General features: G+C 37.5%; 1 protein-coding gene across 1 annotated transcript in view; it reads right to left on the reverse strand.

Annotated features, from left to right (window-relative positions):
• Positions 1 to 16,123, reverse strand: part of LOC106057354 (gamma-aminobutyric acid receptor subunit beta) — a 220,201-nt gene that overhangs the window by 180,651 nt on the left and 23,427 nt on the right. Inside the window, exon 2 of the mRNA XM_056037848.1 lies at positions 14,334 to 14,428. Within this exon, the coding sequence (XP_055893823.1) occupies positions 14,334 to 14,428 (95 nt within the window). The remainder of the gene's footprint in view (positions 1 to 14,333; positions 14,429 to 16,123) is intronic.

Consider the following 16,123-nt stretch of genomic DNA (forward strand, 5'->3'; position numbering starts at 1 on the left):
GTTGGTCGTTGTGTTGGCCACATAACGCCCTTAGCGGAACACTTTGCTTATTTTTATAGAGAGGTTATTTCACGTGGTGGCCTAGTAGCTAATTATTCCAGCAGATCGGGAAACACCGACTCAGGCCTCGCGGAACGCAGCTTGGGTCCATTTCCGGTTTGGCTCTTGTTGTTGTATTCATTTCGGACGTTCACATCATCAATGAACATTCACCACCTCACATTCACCATCTCACATTCACCGCCTCACCTTCACCTATCCCTTAGGCTGTTGGACCGTTGGGGAACCACACAGAATTTGTCAACTGTCTTTCTCCATTATGTCTTAGATAAAATCTCTTTCAATGGCAGGCCCGTCCATTCTTTTATGCTTTCTCTGTCTGCCTCTTCTTCTTTTTCCTGGTACTGTTCCCTGAAGTAAGGTCTCGAAGACCTTGTAATATGGACATAGAGTTTTAGTTTTTTGTTGTTATTTTTGTTAAAAGAGCTAGCAGGTCATCGTTGGGTCCAATTGCAGTAGTAACCCTGTCTCGAATCTCTTCGTTTGTGATGCGGTCTTTAAATGTGATTCCTAGGAATGAAAATTAGCCTAGCCCAAACCTCCAGCAGGACATCAGGGACCAGTTCAAAGACACTAGTGAGTGACTAGTGGATCTATTGATATTAGTATATCCATGCTGGAGACGGAACTCTTATCCAATTCGAAAAAGCTAGCGACAAAGCCTCACAATTTGAGCATGTAACGGTGTTGTTGTTTTGTCCACTCCCTGTTTTTTTGTTCCTATAGCCTTATTACTAAATTGCGAATTAACAAGAATAAGTGTTAAGATCATTTTATTTCAATGAGATATCGGGCGAAGATGATTATAACCCACATCTCCTTCCACGAAACATTTCAGTTTATTCCCGTCTGATAAAAGAAAAAGAAACACTATTACAATGAGCAATGGTCTCTGTGACAAGTTATCCCAAAGCTCCTGGTGAGCTGATTCCCCCGCGTGGCTGTGGACTGACAGAAGTATGACGTGTCATTAGTTCTGTAGATAAAGTCAGGACAACCACTACCGTCTGCTGGTCTGGTTATTTTCTTCATGGCAACAACAGTGGGCGGAAGTGGGTTTTTATTTGTGTATACAGACGACAGGAAGTGGATTCAAAACTGCGGTCAGTCGACAGCTTCGTTAATTTTTATCTTTCATTCAGTTTTGGAACAGGGGAAGATAATCTTTTTAATAAAATCGGTGAGAAAATAATAATATTATAAGAAAACAATATAAAGGTATTATGCAAATTTTAATATAATTAGAGAGTAAAAACAAGAAACATTTACATCGCATCTCTTTAAAAAGAGCTTATATTAAGCTTAGTTGTATTAATTAGTTTGGATCAGTCATGTAATTAATTTGTAATAGATCTAGACCAGTGTTTCCCAAACTTTTTCTCTAAAGGAACACTGCATATTTTGAGTATGTAGCGATTAGTATGAATCTCAATTATTTCAGTAGTTCGTGGAACACCAAGGTTCCACGGAGCAGAGTTTGGAAAACCTTGATCCAGACCTAACAATAATAAATCTGTTTGATTAGAGTTATTGTACCAATAGTTTTCGTTTAGCGCAATCCGCTATTTTCCTATCATTTCTCTGGACCAGTTGGAAAGGGGTGAGGGAGAGAAAGAAGGATGTATCTGGGGGATTGCTTTTTATATATATAAAAAAAAGATAAACGACCTGAATTTGAATTCGAGGGCTAACACCTCCTCAGTCTCATGAGTTTATGTATGTAACCATCGTGCCAGGAAAGTGCTTATGAAAATAGAAGGTTTTATAAGAAGATTTTATAATAATCCTTTGTCTTATCTTTTGTTTTATCTTTCTCTCTACAAAGTATAAAGTGGACAAATTCAACTTATATCACCGTATCAAGTACTATCTCTTTCCCTTGTTCGAGATACCAAACAAAATAATTCATTACCAATAATAAATTAAATAACCGGTTATTTTTTGATGGATTAATGTTTTTGTCAGCTAAAGAAATAATTGCGCAAAATTTCAGTTTGATTCGAGATGGGCTGCGAAGAAATAACGTGTACAAGCTTTTTACCAGACAGACAGACAAAGTGAGTTGATATTAGCTTTGTAAATATAGTAAGAAAGAAGTGATTACTAAACATTCAAAATAATTTGCTTGAAAGGAAATGACTGTAATGATTGAAATTCAAAATCCCTTACAGTTGCTTTTTTTACGCAATTGCTGGATACACACCAAGAAGTGCGTGGTGTATTATACTATAGCCCCCAGAGTGTTTATTTCAAACATAGCCTTAATGAAAAGAGAAATTTTACTACATCTGAATACAAAGATGTAAACCTAGATTCAATATACAGTTCAAAATGACTAACCTTACAAAGTTATTCATTGATCTCGGAGAAGTGCAGAAGAAAAGAGTCAAAGAAAAAAAAATCAAGGCCAATGACACTAACTCCAGCTGGAATAACCTGCCCAGTGTGCGGCCGAACATTCCGGGCTCACATAGTCTCACCAGCCACATGAGGAGTCACAAAACCCCAGTGCAAAGACCTCATCCCCCTGGATGACAAAAGTGGTCATCATCGAATCACGATGGGCGAAGTATATCAGTGCTTAATTTATAAGCTTTGCTACAAGGAGCGTGAGAGCGCATTCTGTACCTAGTCTTAAACATTTTGGCTAATAATTTAGATTTAACAATGTGAAGAGATGTTGAGATGTCAGCCATTTTATGTCGCAATTTTCACTCAAGTCTTACAAAAAACAACTGGTTGCGTCCACTGCCTACGACTTGTCCTTAAACAAATAATCGTAAATGAGTCAGTGTCTTGACATTTTCCGGATAACCAGCAATCAAGGGGAAGTAATTTGATCCTGAACTGGACCGTTTATATCCCTTTACGTATGTGGATGAGTTCTGTTCCTTGACATCCATACTGGTGACTTAGTCATACATTAAATGTAGTTTTAAATATTTGGGGCGGGGGGGGGGGGGCATAAAGACGATAGAAAATAATTGCCAGCGTTCCCTGAAGAAGAAGATTTCATATATAATCAAAGTCTTCCTAACCCAGTTAGTTCATTGTGAACTTCAAATTATAGTTGCACTATAGTCCATGTATTGACCATTGCCTATGATGATTGTTGATAGAAAGAGGGGATGGCTACTGGCGAACTATTTGGGAGAGAATTATGTTGTGATGAGGGGGGGGGGGGGGGGGTCAGAAATCAATGTCCTTCCTTTTTTTTTTTTTTGTTGTCCATTAACCGAAACAACTTCCCACAGAATATATTCAAAGTATGGATGTGTGTGGAGGTGTGTGTGGGTGTGTGAGGGAGAGCGTGTGACGTCATGGGAGTACGAGTGAGTGTCAGAGAGTTCAAGCATTAACTCAATAAAGAGTGAGTTATTTGGATAAATAAAGTGTTTGTTCCGTGAAAGTAAAAGGTCAAGAGTAGGCCACGTCTATTACTCTCTTCATCTCTTTTTTTCTCTGATCTCTTTTTATTTCTCTCTATCCTTGGCTTTATCTCATACTGCCTCTTTTTACTTTCTAGTTTTCTTACTTTCTCTTATTCACTCTCTATATCTTTTAAGCTTTCATTCTCTGTGTGTGTGTTTCACTCTCTCTTTTCCTTGACTTTCTTCCTTTCTCTTTCTCAATCTCTCTTTTGTTTTCTATCATTTTTTTTAACAAGTCTCTCTTCTCTTTCTATTCCTCTCTATTTCTTTCTCGATCTTTTTCTCTCTCTCTATCTCTTTTTCTTTCTCTATCTCATTTTCTTTCTCTATCTCTCTTTCTTTCTCTGCCTCTCTTTCTTTCTCTATCTCTCTTTCTTTCTCTATCTCTCTTTCTTTCTCTATCTCTCTTTCTTTCTCTGCCTCTCTTTCTTTCTCTATCTCTCTTTCTTTCTCCTTTCTCTGTCTCTCTTTCTTTCTTCTCCTCTCTTTCTATTTTCTTTTCTCTTTCTCTTTCCTTCTCTCTCATTTGCTCTTTTTTTTCTCTTTTTCTCTTTCTTTCGGTTTCTCTAACTCTTTAGTTTTGTTTATTTCCCTCTTGCCTTCTCTCACTATAGCTTAGTGCCTTGATAAAGTACATAATTAACATAACTCATCTACGAGAGTGGCCTGGCTATTTAAATCCATTCCGACAACACAAACAAGCAGGATGGTCTCTTGTTTTGGTCAGAGCCCATTCATTCCTAGTGTTTATACTTAATCTTTCTAGACAGCGCAAAGTGTCTTCATCAATACTATTTTTTTGTAAATACATTTGGTAGATTAACTGATTCAACGCGATTATAAATATACCCACCATTTGCCGGTCCCAAGCCCGGGTGTGACAGGAGGGGGGTTTTGCGTGGGGCTAGCGACCTCACCCTGTAAAACCACGATTGCTACAGAAACGGCAAACTTGACACATAAATATATATATTAACGCAGTGGCGTAGCTAGAAATTTTCCATCGTTTGGGGCCCAGGTGGCTTGAGCTCTTTGAGGGGCCCTGCATTTTGAGTAATGATAAATTTTAAATGTAAAAAACACTCATTAGGGGGCCCCCCTCAAGTGGGAGCCTGGGGGCATTTTCAAATTCTCCCCCCCTCCTCCCCCCCCACCCTAGCTACGCCACTGTATTAACGGAGCTAACAAAAGCACACAGAAGATTTAATATTAGCATCGAAAGCTAGATCTAGAGACTGGCTGCAAAATATCGTGGTACCTAAGGATAAGTTAATTACTTTAACAAGCAAAAAAAAAATAAAAACTAGATCTACTTTTTAAAAGCTTAAGGGGAATAACTCCACATTTATAGCCATATCTCTCAATATTGTAAGAGTTATTTTTTTTATTCTTTCATGTGTTGTCATCGACAAAAGTTTCAGCTTGATCAGAGAATACTTACTGGGCGAAATAACGTGTTCCAAATTTGTATCAGACAGACTGAATGAGTTGATAGACGCTTTGTAAAAAAAAAAAAAAGCTTTATGCGGAAATAATACTCCTTGACACATAGGATAGACAGTACATGCGTAAAGAAAGTACTAAAAACTGTAAATAGTACACTTCTACTTGGTCTAAAACCCAACATTTTCATTTATCTTCACATTTCTATCTATCAGTATCAAACATGGGATGGAAATCGCTTGTCTCAGAGGAGATATTAAATGCAATTTTATTCAAATGTTTGAATACCAATTTTGCATTGTTTTGAAAAGTTATATTATATATTTAAAAAGTTGTGTTTTGTTTTGCACCATAACATAAGCACACATATATATATATATATATATATATATAGTGTCACACTCAGTAACAGCCTATTGTTTAATCCACTGCACATTTGAACATATTGGTCACACACAAACTATTCTGAGAATAAGAAATATATAGTTACTAATAAATGATCGAACGCTACCCGCTGTCGTCCTGTATATCGGTAGAGAAATGCATATAAGCTTACCACTTCCGGCATAAACAGCTTTACGGAAACTCCTGGCCTTCATATGTGGCGGAACTGCTAACACTGACAGGAAAAGGGCTTAAGGCAAATAATTGATGCTCAAACCATTAACCCTCTGGCAGGATTAGAAGAGGGAAATCTAAACCCAAACCTCCGCTGTTCTGTGGCTATACCCCCAACATGGGAAAGGCTTCGGGAATCAACCCTGAAAAGAAATCAGGAGCCTGTGACGCAACTTGCAAAACATGTGACGACCTGATCCCAAACTATATCGCATAGCGGATCCGAACACATAATTGCGGTGTGGGTGACGACGCTCTGACCATAACTACCACCCATGCTTTCAACTCACTTGTATGTGATAAACCCTAGGCGTTTCAGAGCTGAAAGAGGCCAAGACATTTTTAATTAAAAATCAATTACAGATAAATGATAATTTTTTTTGGTTATGTTTAGTGAATACAAAGTGTACCATGCTCAATGGTCAAGGCACGTTCCTCGTTCCATATACTAGGACCAATTTGTATTAATGCTCCTTTTTCCCAAGTGCTATTAGAGAGTGGAATGGGTTGCCTGAGCCAGCCAGGAAAACCAATGTCTGGCAGAATTTAGGTCATTGGTTAACATGCATGACTAGGTGCATGACGCATAGGACGTCACCATCTTCTTATTTAAAGTAACTTCTGTATTTTATAAGATAAGAAGATGAGATAAGGAAATAAAGATGCAGATAAATAATTAAGGACACAATGAATGAACACTCATAGAGGCAATCAACTTTTCCGCATTTTTCTTTCTCCCTTTTATAACATTCAATACAATTAAAAATCTAATCTAGGACTAGGTCTATGGTGAATGCTGAAGTTTACACTTACACTTAGACCTAGATCCTTCCGCGCATTGAGCGGCAAGCTGTCTCCACAAAGATTTGTCACTGACAATGTTTGAAGCCTCCTCCCACCTGGTGTCCACTGCTCTGAGGTCCTCCATGAAACCGTGGAGCCAAGTTATACGAGGACGCCCCTGTTTGCTCTTTCCTCGTATTGGCCTCCATGTCATCGCAACTCTTGGTATGCGTAATTCCTTTTGTCGGAGAACATGTCCCGCAAACCTCATGCGACGCTCTGTCACAACCTCACTAAGTGGTCGACGTCCAGTTCGGCATAAGATTTCCTTGTTTGAATTTTACATACTCGCTGTTTATTAAGTTAATTTTTTTTCTTAATAATATGTTGTGATGCTAGATTCTAAATGTACGAATAAATACTTATATTGGTCAATAAGTAATTGAAACAAGCCGAAACTAAACATGAAGCGAGAAACTTAACAAAAAATGAATGACCAAGGACACGAGCCTCGATCCATAATCTTCTATCATTGTAATGAATGTCACATTTTTCAATCATGTCTGCGCCACTACACTTACTCCTGGAGACTTCTCAATCACACACCCCTCTCATCCCTCCACACACACACACTAAATACACAGACTTTTGGTCTTCCCTAACCAATTTCACACAGACGCGTCACAAAAAAGAATAAATGGTAAGAACAAATAGCAATCATTTTCTTACAAGGAAAAAAATAATAATTCAAGGTTGTCCGAAAATCGTGTCAGACTTTTTCCCTTCCTCTTGTTGAGACGAAATGTTTTTATTTATTTATTTATTTTTGTTGTTAGTTTAATTTGTGTGTGTGTGTGTCTTGTGTTCCTCCTTATGTTTGATTACTAATTTAGGTATACGATACAGGCAAAGATGCCATGATTAATTAGCATGTGTTTTGGACATAGACATAGTGAGTTCGATAACAATTAACAGTTAAGCAAGTAAAGATTAAGACTTGAACAAGCAAAGAAAAAACAGTGAGTCTTGTAAAGATTAAGTGAGACCTAGTATGATTAATGCAGCCAATGAATCTGATGTTAGAGAGATATATACTGTGAATACAAATAGCGCAGGCAGTTGATGCCATAGGAATAATTGTATGACTTTAGTTCAGGAGAATAAAGTCAAACTGATACTAAAAAAAAAGAAACAGGTTTGTAGATATTTGTGATTATTGTATTTAAAAAAAACTATTTCAGGTTATAATTCAATTTAGTTTTTCTCTTGAGATGACACTTTCTTCTACAATAAAAGATTGAGATCTGGAGATACATCACAACATAACTACAAAAAAGATATTGGCACAAACTACTTAGACAATTTTCTTTTCGCTTGCCTAGATGACACTTGTACGCAAGCTTATCGTACGAAGTAAATTAAGATTTGACCTATACAGGTGAGGTTCAACTATTTGTACTGCATAAAAACAGGCTTTGATGCCTCATTTAACTGCTATGTTTCAGAATAACTTTGAGCCCCAGATATATCTATATGTCCCGTCTTTGTCGATCCGCCTGTTTCTTCTTGCATTTCTGAGATTTCTACCGAATGACCAAAGCCCTGTGGCGTGGTCACCACCGAATGACCTACGTCCTGTGACTGATGTGGTCGATAAAGACCAACACTTTATAATATTTCCCAGAAGATCGCGAACTTTAACCTCGCACATTACTTCCGGGAGCAGCTTTCTAAAATAGAAAAATAAAAACTTAGCTTTAAGAGTCACGTTTGGGAGAATGACCAACTTCCCTGTCCTGATAATTAAAACCGGCTCATCTTGGTTCGAGTTATACATTAAATATATTAAATATATTTCTTATATATTATATCACGTGTAATTTCATCTCCATTTCTTGTTTTACTTATAGAGATCTATATATAGATCTAGTTAGGTTTTTAGTGGAACGAACTGGGACAACCTTTGCAACAACCCAAGTGGTGTAATTGCCACATAGGAAGCTAGACTTGCCAATTCTTCCAGCTTCTGTCACTTCTTTCGTCTAGACTCTTGCCTGAAAAACAATGTCATAAGCGTCAACATTCATCCAACTGAACGGTGTCATAAATGTCAACCACCTCACGGGTCAGCACGCGCCGTGGAAGCAGTAGTCTCCAGGAAAGAGGGACAACTCAGACTCAGGGTTTTTTTCGCTTCATGGCTAATGCTCGTTTCCAGGAGCTTAGCAGGGGACGAGGAAAAACATGAGTGAGAAAAAAAGAGAGAGAGAGAGTGAGAGAGAGTGGCGTCATTCCTTTTGAAACTCTAAATCCCTGTCGGACAGCCTTTATTAAAACAAGCTAGCAAGTTACTCAGAACTTTGTCCCGGCCAGGATTTAGGCACTTTTTTTAGGGCTTGTGTTTTAATTTTAAAGCCATTGTTATTTTGAAACAAGGGAAAGCACTGGAGGAGTAGGAGTTGTATGCCCCTTACTGCCTTCTTCTGAGTGTAAAGGAAGCCATGTAAGCCTCATCTCGGTGAGAAGGAGACCCTAAAAGTTTGCAAATCTGTCTCTCGTTTTTTTTTCTTTCATAGCTTTTATGTACTAAAGACCTTTTTGTATGTACACAACTTATATAAACTCACTATGTGACTGGTACAAATCTTGTACACAACATTTCTCCCACTTCCCATTCTCGGATGAAGTTTAAACTTTGCACAATATGTCATGTCAATAACAACATAGGACTGAATAAAAAAAAGTTTAATTAATTAAGTAGTGGTAATGAATTTATTATGTTATATATAGAAAAGGGGAGATAAATCAAGCATTATTGAGAGTTATCTCAGTAATTGTGAGGTTGTTTCCCTTATATAAGCTTTATTTTCTTAAGCTTTTTTTGTGTTAAGCTTAACTCTGGTCATTGGCTCCAACGTGGCATTTAACAGAGATATAATGGTGCAGCGTGGTCTCATATAAATAAAATATATTTGTATTTAAAGTCCAACACAGATCTTATCTTATCTTATCTTATGAAATACAGACGTTCCTTCAAAAGAGAAGATGATGACATGTTATTACATCAATCTAATAAGAGGATTAGTTAGTTTAATAATCTTTATGTTTAAATGTGTGTCTCAAAAGCATTTTTACAAAAATTCGTTCGTTGATACGGGCGCTTTGATCATTACTGAGGTTAGATGCCAGTTAAATAATTCAATATTACTTTTTAAATATATACTTTATTACAAGATGAATAGATTATTTTGACCGAAGTGCGAATAATAATCTTTTTTGTTGTCATAAAAAATTAATAACAGGATGGTTGACGGCTAGTTTACATGACTACAAACTGAGAGCATTAGGATCCAGCCTCTGTTAGCGTCAGTTAGTGGAAGTAAGTAAACAGGGGCGTAGCTAGGAATTTCCCATCGTTTGGGGGCCCGGGGAGTCGAACCTCTTTAGGGGCCCCTGCATTTTGCGTAATATTTAATGTAAAAAAAACTCATTTGGGGGGAGGCTCAAGTGGGGTCCGGGGGGATTTCAAATTCTCCCCTCCTCCCCCCCACCCTAGCTTCGCCATTGTAAGTAAAGGTACAGCATTCCCTCCCTGAGTTACAATCATCTGGCACAGTTTTAAGTCACTGATGCATTACTAGATTGGTGTATTTTACTAGACAGACAAACAGGCAGAGTGAGCTAATTTTACTAGACAGACAAACAGGCAGAGTGAGCTAATTTTACTAGACAGACAAACAGGCAGAGTGAGCTAATTTTACTAGACAGACAAACAGGCAGAGTGAGCTAATTTTACTAGACAGACAAACAGGCAGAGTGAGGTAATTTTACTAGACAGACAAACAGGCAGAGTGAGCTAATTTTACTAGACAGACAAACAGGCAGAGTGAGCTAATTTTACTAGGCAGACAAACAGGCAGAGTGAGCTAATTTTACTAGACAGACAAACAGGCAGAGTGAGCTAATTTTACTAGACAGACAAACAGGCAGAGTGAGCTAATTTTACTAGACAGACAAACAGGCAGAGTGAGCTAATTTTACTAGACAGACAAACAGGCAGAGTGAGCTAATTTTACTAGGCAGACAAACAGGCAGAGTGAGCTAATTTTACTAGACAGACAAACAGGCAGAGTGAGCTAATTTTACTAGACAGACAAACAGGCAGAGTGAGCTAATATAAGCTTTGTAATATAAAAAAGACAAATGAAAGAAAAAGACACACAATGTTTAAAAGCCAATTCAAATAAAACTGTTTCTAATGAAAGAAATATAACGATGAGCGTCCCTTGTGTTGAAGGAAGATAAAGAAGTATTGGGGTCATCCATCTTCATGTTGGAATGTCCACTGATGTACATCACGTTTAGAGCTCTGGGCTCTTTGCAATTAGAATTAGCATATTTACACGTAGCCAATCAACGAGCTCGTTATTTCCACGGTTGTCAAATCACAAACACAACAAATTTACATTGGCCAGAACCCAATGACGTGAAGAAACATTGGAAGTGATCGGCAGCGTTTGGGACAAACAGACGGCGAGAGAAAGAGGGAGAAGGAGAGAGTGAGAAGGAGAAGTAGAGAGGAGGAGGGAGAAGTAGAGAGGAAGAGGGAGAAGTAGAGAGGAGGAGGGAGAAGTAGAGAGGAGGAGGGAGAAGTAGAGAGGAAGAGGGAGAAGTAGAGAGGAGGAGGGAGAAGTAGAGAGAAGGAGGGAGAGGTAGAGAGAAGGAGGGAGAAGTAGAGAGAAGGAGGGAGAAGTAGAGAGGAGGAGGGAGAAGTATAGAGGAGGAGGGAGAAGTAGAGAGGAGGAGGGAGAAGTAGAGAGGAGGAGGGAGAAGTAGAGAGGAGGAGGGAGAAGTAGAGAGGAGGAGGGAGAACAGGCAGGGGGCTAAGAAAAAAAAGAAGGGAGAAGGAAAAGAGATATAAAGAGTTAAATGGAATGAGAAAAAAGGAATATGTACATCGAGAGGAAGAGGAGAGAGATAGATAGAGAGAGATAGAGAGATAGCAGAAGTGAAAGGGAGGACGAGATAGTAAAAATGAGAAAGAAAGAGAAGGGAGAAAAGGGAGAGAGAGAGACAGGAGGAGAGAGAGGGGGGAGGGAGAGATAAAGAGTTATGGCCAAATCGAAAAGAGAAAACTTCCATTTGACTTGGTCTAGTCTAAAAAATAAAAAAGAGAGCCTCAAACTACTTAGAATCTAAATAGCTACATCACTGGACATACATTGGACATACCCTGGACATAGATTGCGATCAATACTTCTACAAATAAAAGCCAAAAAAAATTTTTTTCTGATAGAAAAAAAAAGCGATTTCTTTTTAGCTAGACATGTGCATGATGGTTCTAGATTAGCCAGGGTGTGGACGTCTTTCTTGTCAGATCTTGTCGGACATCTCGAGATGGGAGATTACTAACTAATATGGTGGTGTTGCTTTTTTTGTTGTTGTTATTTGTTTTTTTTTTTTTTGTTTTGTTTTTGTTTTTGTTGTTTTGTTTTTTTTTTTGTTTTCTTTTGTTGTTGTTTTGTTGTTTTTTTTTGTTTGTTTGTTGTTGTTGTTTTTTTTGTAATGTTTTCTTTTAAATTCTGTGAAGTTTTGTTGTTGTTTTTTTTTTTTTTGTTGTTGTAAAATGTGACACTGATTTTATTACACAACTAGCAAAATATAAACAACTTGTCGACCCACGGCGTAGCATACGCCGCTATTTTGCAGGGCCGACATTAGGCCACTGCAACCTATGCGACCACTGTGGGTCCCGCACTTTCATAGAACCCGCGCTAATTCTAGGTGTAAATTATTTAATTAAAGGATTTTAAAACTTAAAATAGATTTCCCGCGGCATCCAGATTTATCAGGAGCTCCAGGAAATCTCCTGAAATTGCAAAATATACGTCCTGGAAATCTCCGGAAATTATTAAAATCTTTTGAAAACATACAAATCTCCTGAAATATATAGATAAAATGGTAATTTTGGGGTGTCATTCAATTTGGAAAACTCCAATCCTAAGCGCGATAAAAAAACGGCATTATGCATTAAGATAAGTTAGAGATAAAATAAGATAATTTTATTGATCCAATCAAATGGAAATTCAGTTTGTCTACAATTGACAACCTCAGCGTAACTACTTTACAAAAACAATATAGATGCAAATACAAACAATATTCACACACGAAACACATACACACTCACAACCAGCGCTTTATAAATTAGACTTCTATGTACTTCTCGATGACGACAGCTGATCTTGTAACACTCTGACCGACATTGGGATAAAGGAGTTTTTAAATCTTTCTGTTTTAGTCCTAATGGAAAGGAGACGACCACTTCGTTCAGATCTGATGTAACAGTGGTTTAATTAACAGTGATTAATTGACCAATCGATTCCTTTTTTTAAATTGATTCATGTTTTGTCTATGCCAATGAATAATAGTGTGAAGTTTTAACTTGATCCTAGCATGGGTGTGGTAGAAATAACGTGTACAAACTTTTTACCAGACAGACAAGGTGAATTGATATAAGCTTTGTAAAAATTACTTTTTTTTGGTAATATTCATATTAAGTTTTAAAATCAGCAGCACATAGTTTGCTTTTCGATTTTTTAAAGTTAGGTTTACATTATATTTCAGCAATGAAATGCATTAACATAGAAAAAGATGACAAGTCGATACGGAGAAATATGGAGCACCTAAACAAAAACTAAAATCCTATTTAACTTAAAACCCTTACTAGAATATTCATTATCTTTTAGTTATCACAAGCAATAAAATTGGTGAAAAGGGACCAATCAAGAGAACCTCCAAAGGTAGAATCCCTAAACTAAAAGACACACAAGGTCTCAAGATATAATCATGAAGAATCATGATACAAATTATTTCATAGCTTAAATATACGAAAAAATAATCTAATGAGGTGTACTGAATGACCCTACGTAATAAGACATTTCTTACTGGCTAGGAAAAAGTAATTTAAACTCTTTTTTTTTTCCTGAAACGGTTTGGGTGATTTAACCAAGAAAATCAAGAGCTAAAGTTATGACTTATCAACATGGACAACTAGATTAACAAATAAATGTACATGTGATGTAATGATTTTTCTTTAAGAGCATCTGTAAATGATAAGATAAGATTATGATAAAGGCAACACCAGTAGTTAAGCGAGCGGACCCCATGGTGATCTACTATATCGCAAGTCTTCAGGGTTCACAAACACCTTCCTACAGGGAACAGTACCAGGGAAAAGAAGAAGAGGCAGACAGAGATCGCGATGGGAAGTCAAAAAAAAAAAAGAATGGGCGGGCCTGTCATTGAAAGAGAAGAGACTGTCAACAGATCTTGTGTGGTGCCCCAACCGCCCAACAGGCTAAGGGATACATGAAAATAGAGGCGGCCTTAGCAGAGTGCTGGTCGAGTGTCATATGCGGGGCCCTGGGCCTATATATACCGTACCACATTATGCTAACGGGCTCGTCCGCCTCTAACGCAAACGCCTGCTAAACATAGTACCTTACGCAGGTACTGTACTATTGGCCTTGCACTAATTACATACTGTATTGTAATTGTTCTGCATGAAAGATTTCGCCTTTTAAGTTTAATAAACGTAACTTATGATTCAGAAACACTTTGCATGAAAAATCAACAAACTGGATGATAATAATTTCTGCTAAGCACGCTGGAGTTGGAAAGTAACTATTTATTACGCAGGAGAATCAGGACACTGGCAATAACCAAATAGTTGCTTAGATGGTCACAGACGGATTCAGTCACGGGACTTTCCTGAGGCAGTTTAAAAAATAAAACATCCTAAAAAAAATACAAAAAAAAAGAAAGTTCCTTTATATCCCAGTCTCAAGTTTTTTCCTGAATCCGCACTTCATTAATATCTCTTCAGCCAATAGAAACATGTACTCAGTACTACACGCGCTCCATATATCACAGTAATGAAAAAAAAAACGCCCAGGCTTCTCTATAATATTCTATAAACTCTAAATAACATGAACTCACCACCAAAGCTGGGTCTAAGCCGAATATCATAGCCTTTGAGTAAACTATCTATTGTATCGCTCACGTTCGTGAAGTGATCCGTCGTCTGCTGACACCTGACAAAACAAAAACAAAAGGTCAAATATAGTAAGTGTGAAATTGATAGTGTTGATTTGTTGAAACAAATGATGCGTAGAAATGATCAAATTATTGTAAAGCGTGCAATGGGGTGTAGATTTACAACAAGTAAAAAAGCTGCATAATGACTGCTAGAGCATTGTCACGTTCTGTACGTGTCAAGGTTCCAAGAGAAGTGCAAACAGGGAATTTTTAAATCTCATCATAAGAGATCAAACATGTCAGGGTAAATAATTGGTTTCTTGCACCCTTAGGGCTGGAGAACTTTCTATTTTTAGACAGAACTTGAACACCAGGCATGTGACGTGACAACGAGCAATTGGTCTACACTGCCCACAGGTTGCAACGTCGCTGGTCAGTGTTGAGGCCGACTATAACGATTGATCTGGATTGACCACAGGTTGCCATGTCACAGATCAGCTTTTAGGCCTACTAAGATGATTGATCTCGGTGTAATCAAGGTATTTTTTATTTTTTTTATTTCATGACCTTTTTATGGTGTAATCAAGATATCACATGACCTATTTATGGTGTAATCAAGATATCACATGACCTATTTATGGTGTAATCAAGATATCACATGACCTATTTATGGTGTAATCAAGATATCACATGACCTATTTATGGTGTAATCAAGATATCCCAACCCTGAGGAAAAAATCAGGAGCTGGCGACCCTAAGGCAGTTTGCAGCACCCAGTGCTACACTCTGGCTGAACCTGCGACGCCGCTGACCCCAAACTGTATCGGCACTGCCGTTCCTTTGGATACATCAGCTGCGTGGAGAGGGGGGAACTGATGTGTGGGCGACATCGTTCCGACCACAACTAATGCCCAGGCATTCATCTCATTTCCATGAGATGATCCATAGTCACTTCGCAACTGGAGGCCATATATATATTAAAATATATACTTTATTACATCTATCGAAAAGCATAACAATTAAAATAAATCAATAAAGGAATGTAGGCTAAAAGCCCCTAACCTAAGTCCAGTAAACCTCCTAATAACTGTATCAGAGCTGAATTACTTTAAATCTAACTGCATCTAGATCCAGATTTAGCAACTCAAACCAAAGCAACTATCTAACTAAATTTACTAGATTGCACCTAACAATACTAGTACTAAACCCAATGTGTACTTCCGGGGCGCTGCTCGGCAGACGACCTGATTAATAATAATAATAATAATAATAATAATAATAATAATAATAATATTTATTATCCGTATGGAAATTTGTCTTACAATTTGTGCATTACACCAAACAAAAAAACATTTTAACACCAGACTTACTCATAATTTACATGTGACAAAGTTTATACCAGATTGTTCTTATTTAATGATTTGATTGCCAGGGGAACAAAAGAGTGTTTGTGTCTGTTTGTCTTTGCTATCTGTGTCTTGTATCTCTTTTGTGATGGTAAGATCACAAAATCCTGACACAAAGGGTGATTCTTTATTTCGAGGATCTTGTTAGCTTTTTTATAGATGTTTGTCTCAAACAACTGCCCAAATGGGGTTTGTTTTTTGCCAATGATTTTGCCAGCAGCATTTAGGATTCTATTAAGTTTATTTTTATTTGTAATATTCAGGGAATAAAAGTGTTTCTAGTTTTATGGACTATTTTATTAGTGTGCATGTCAAAAACCAGTGTTTCAGTGGATAGCATAAATA

Source organism: Biomphalaria glabrata, chromosome 8 (assembly GCF_947242115.1).
Source record: "Biomphalaria glabrata chromosome 8, xgBioGlab47.1, whole genome shotgun sequence".
Classification (NCBI taxonomy): domain Eukaryota; kingdom Metazoa; phylum Mollusca; class Gastropoda; family Planorbidae; genus Biomphalaria; species Biomphalaria glabrata.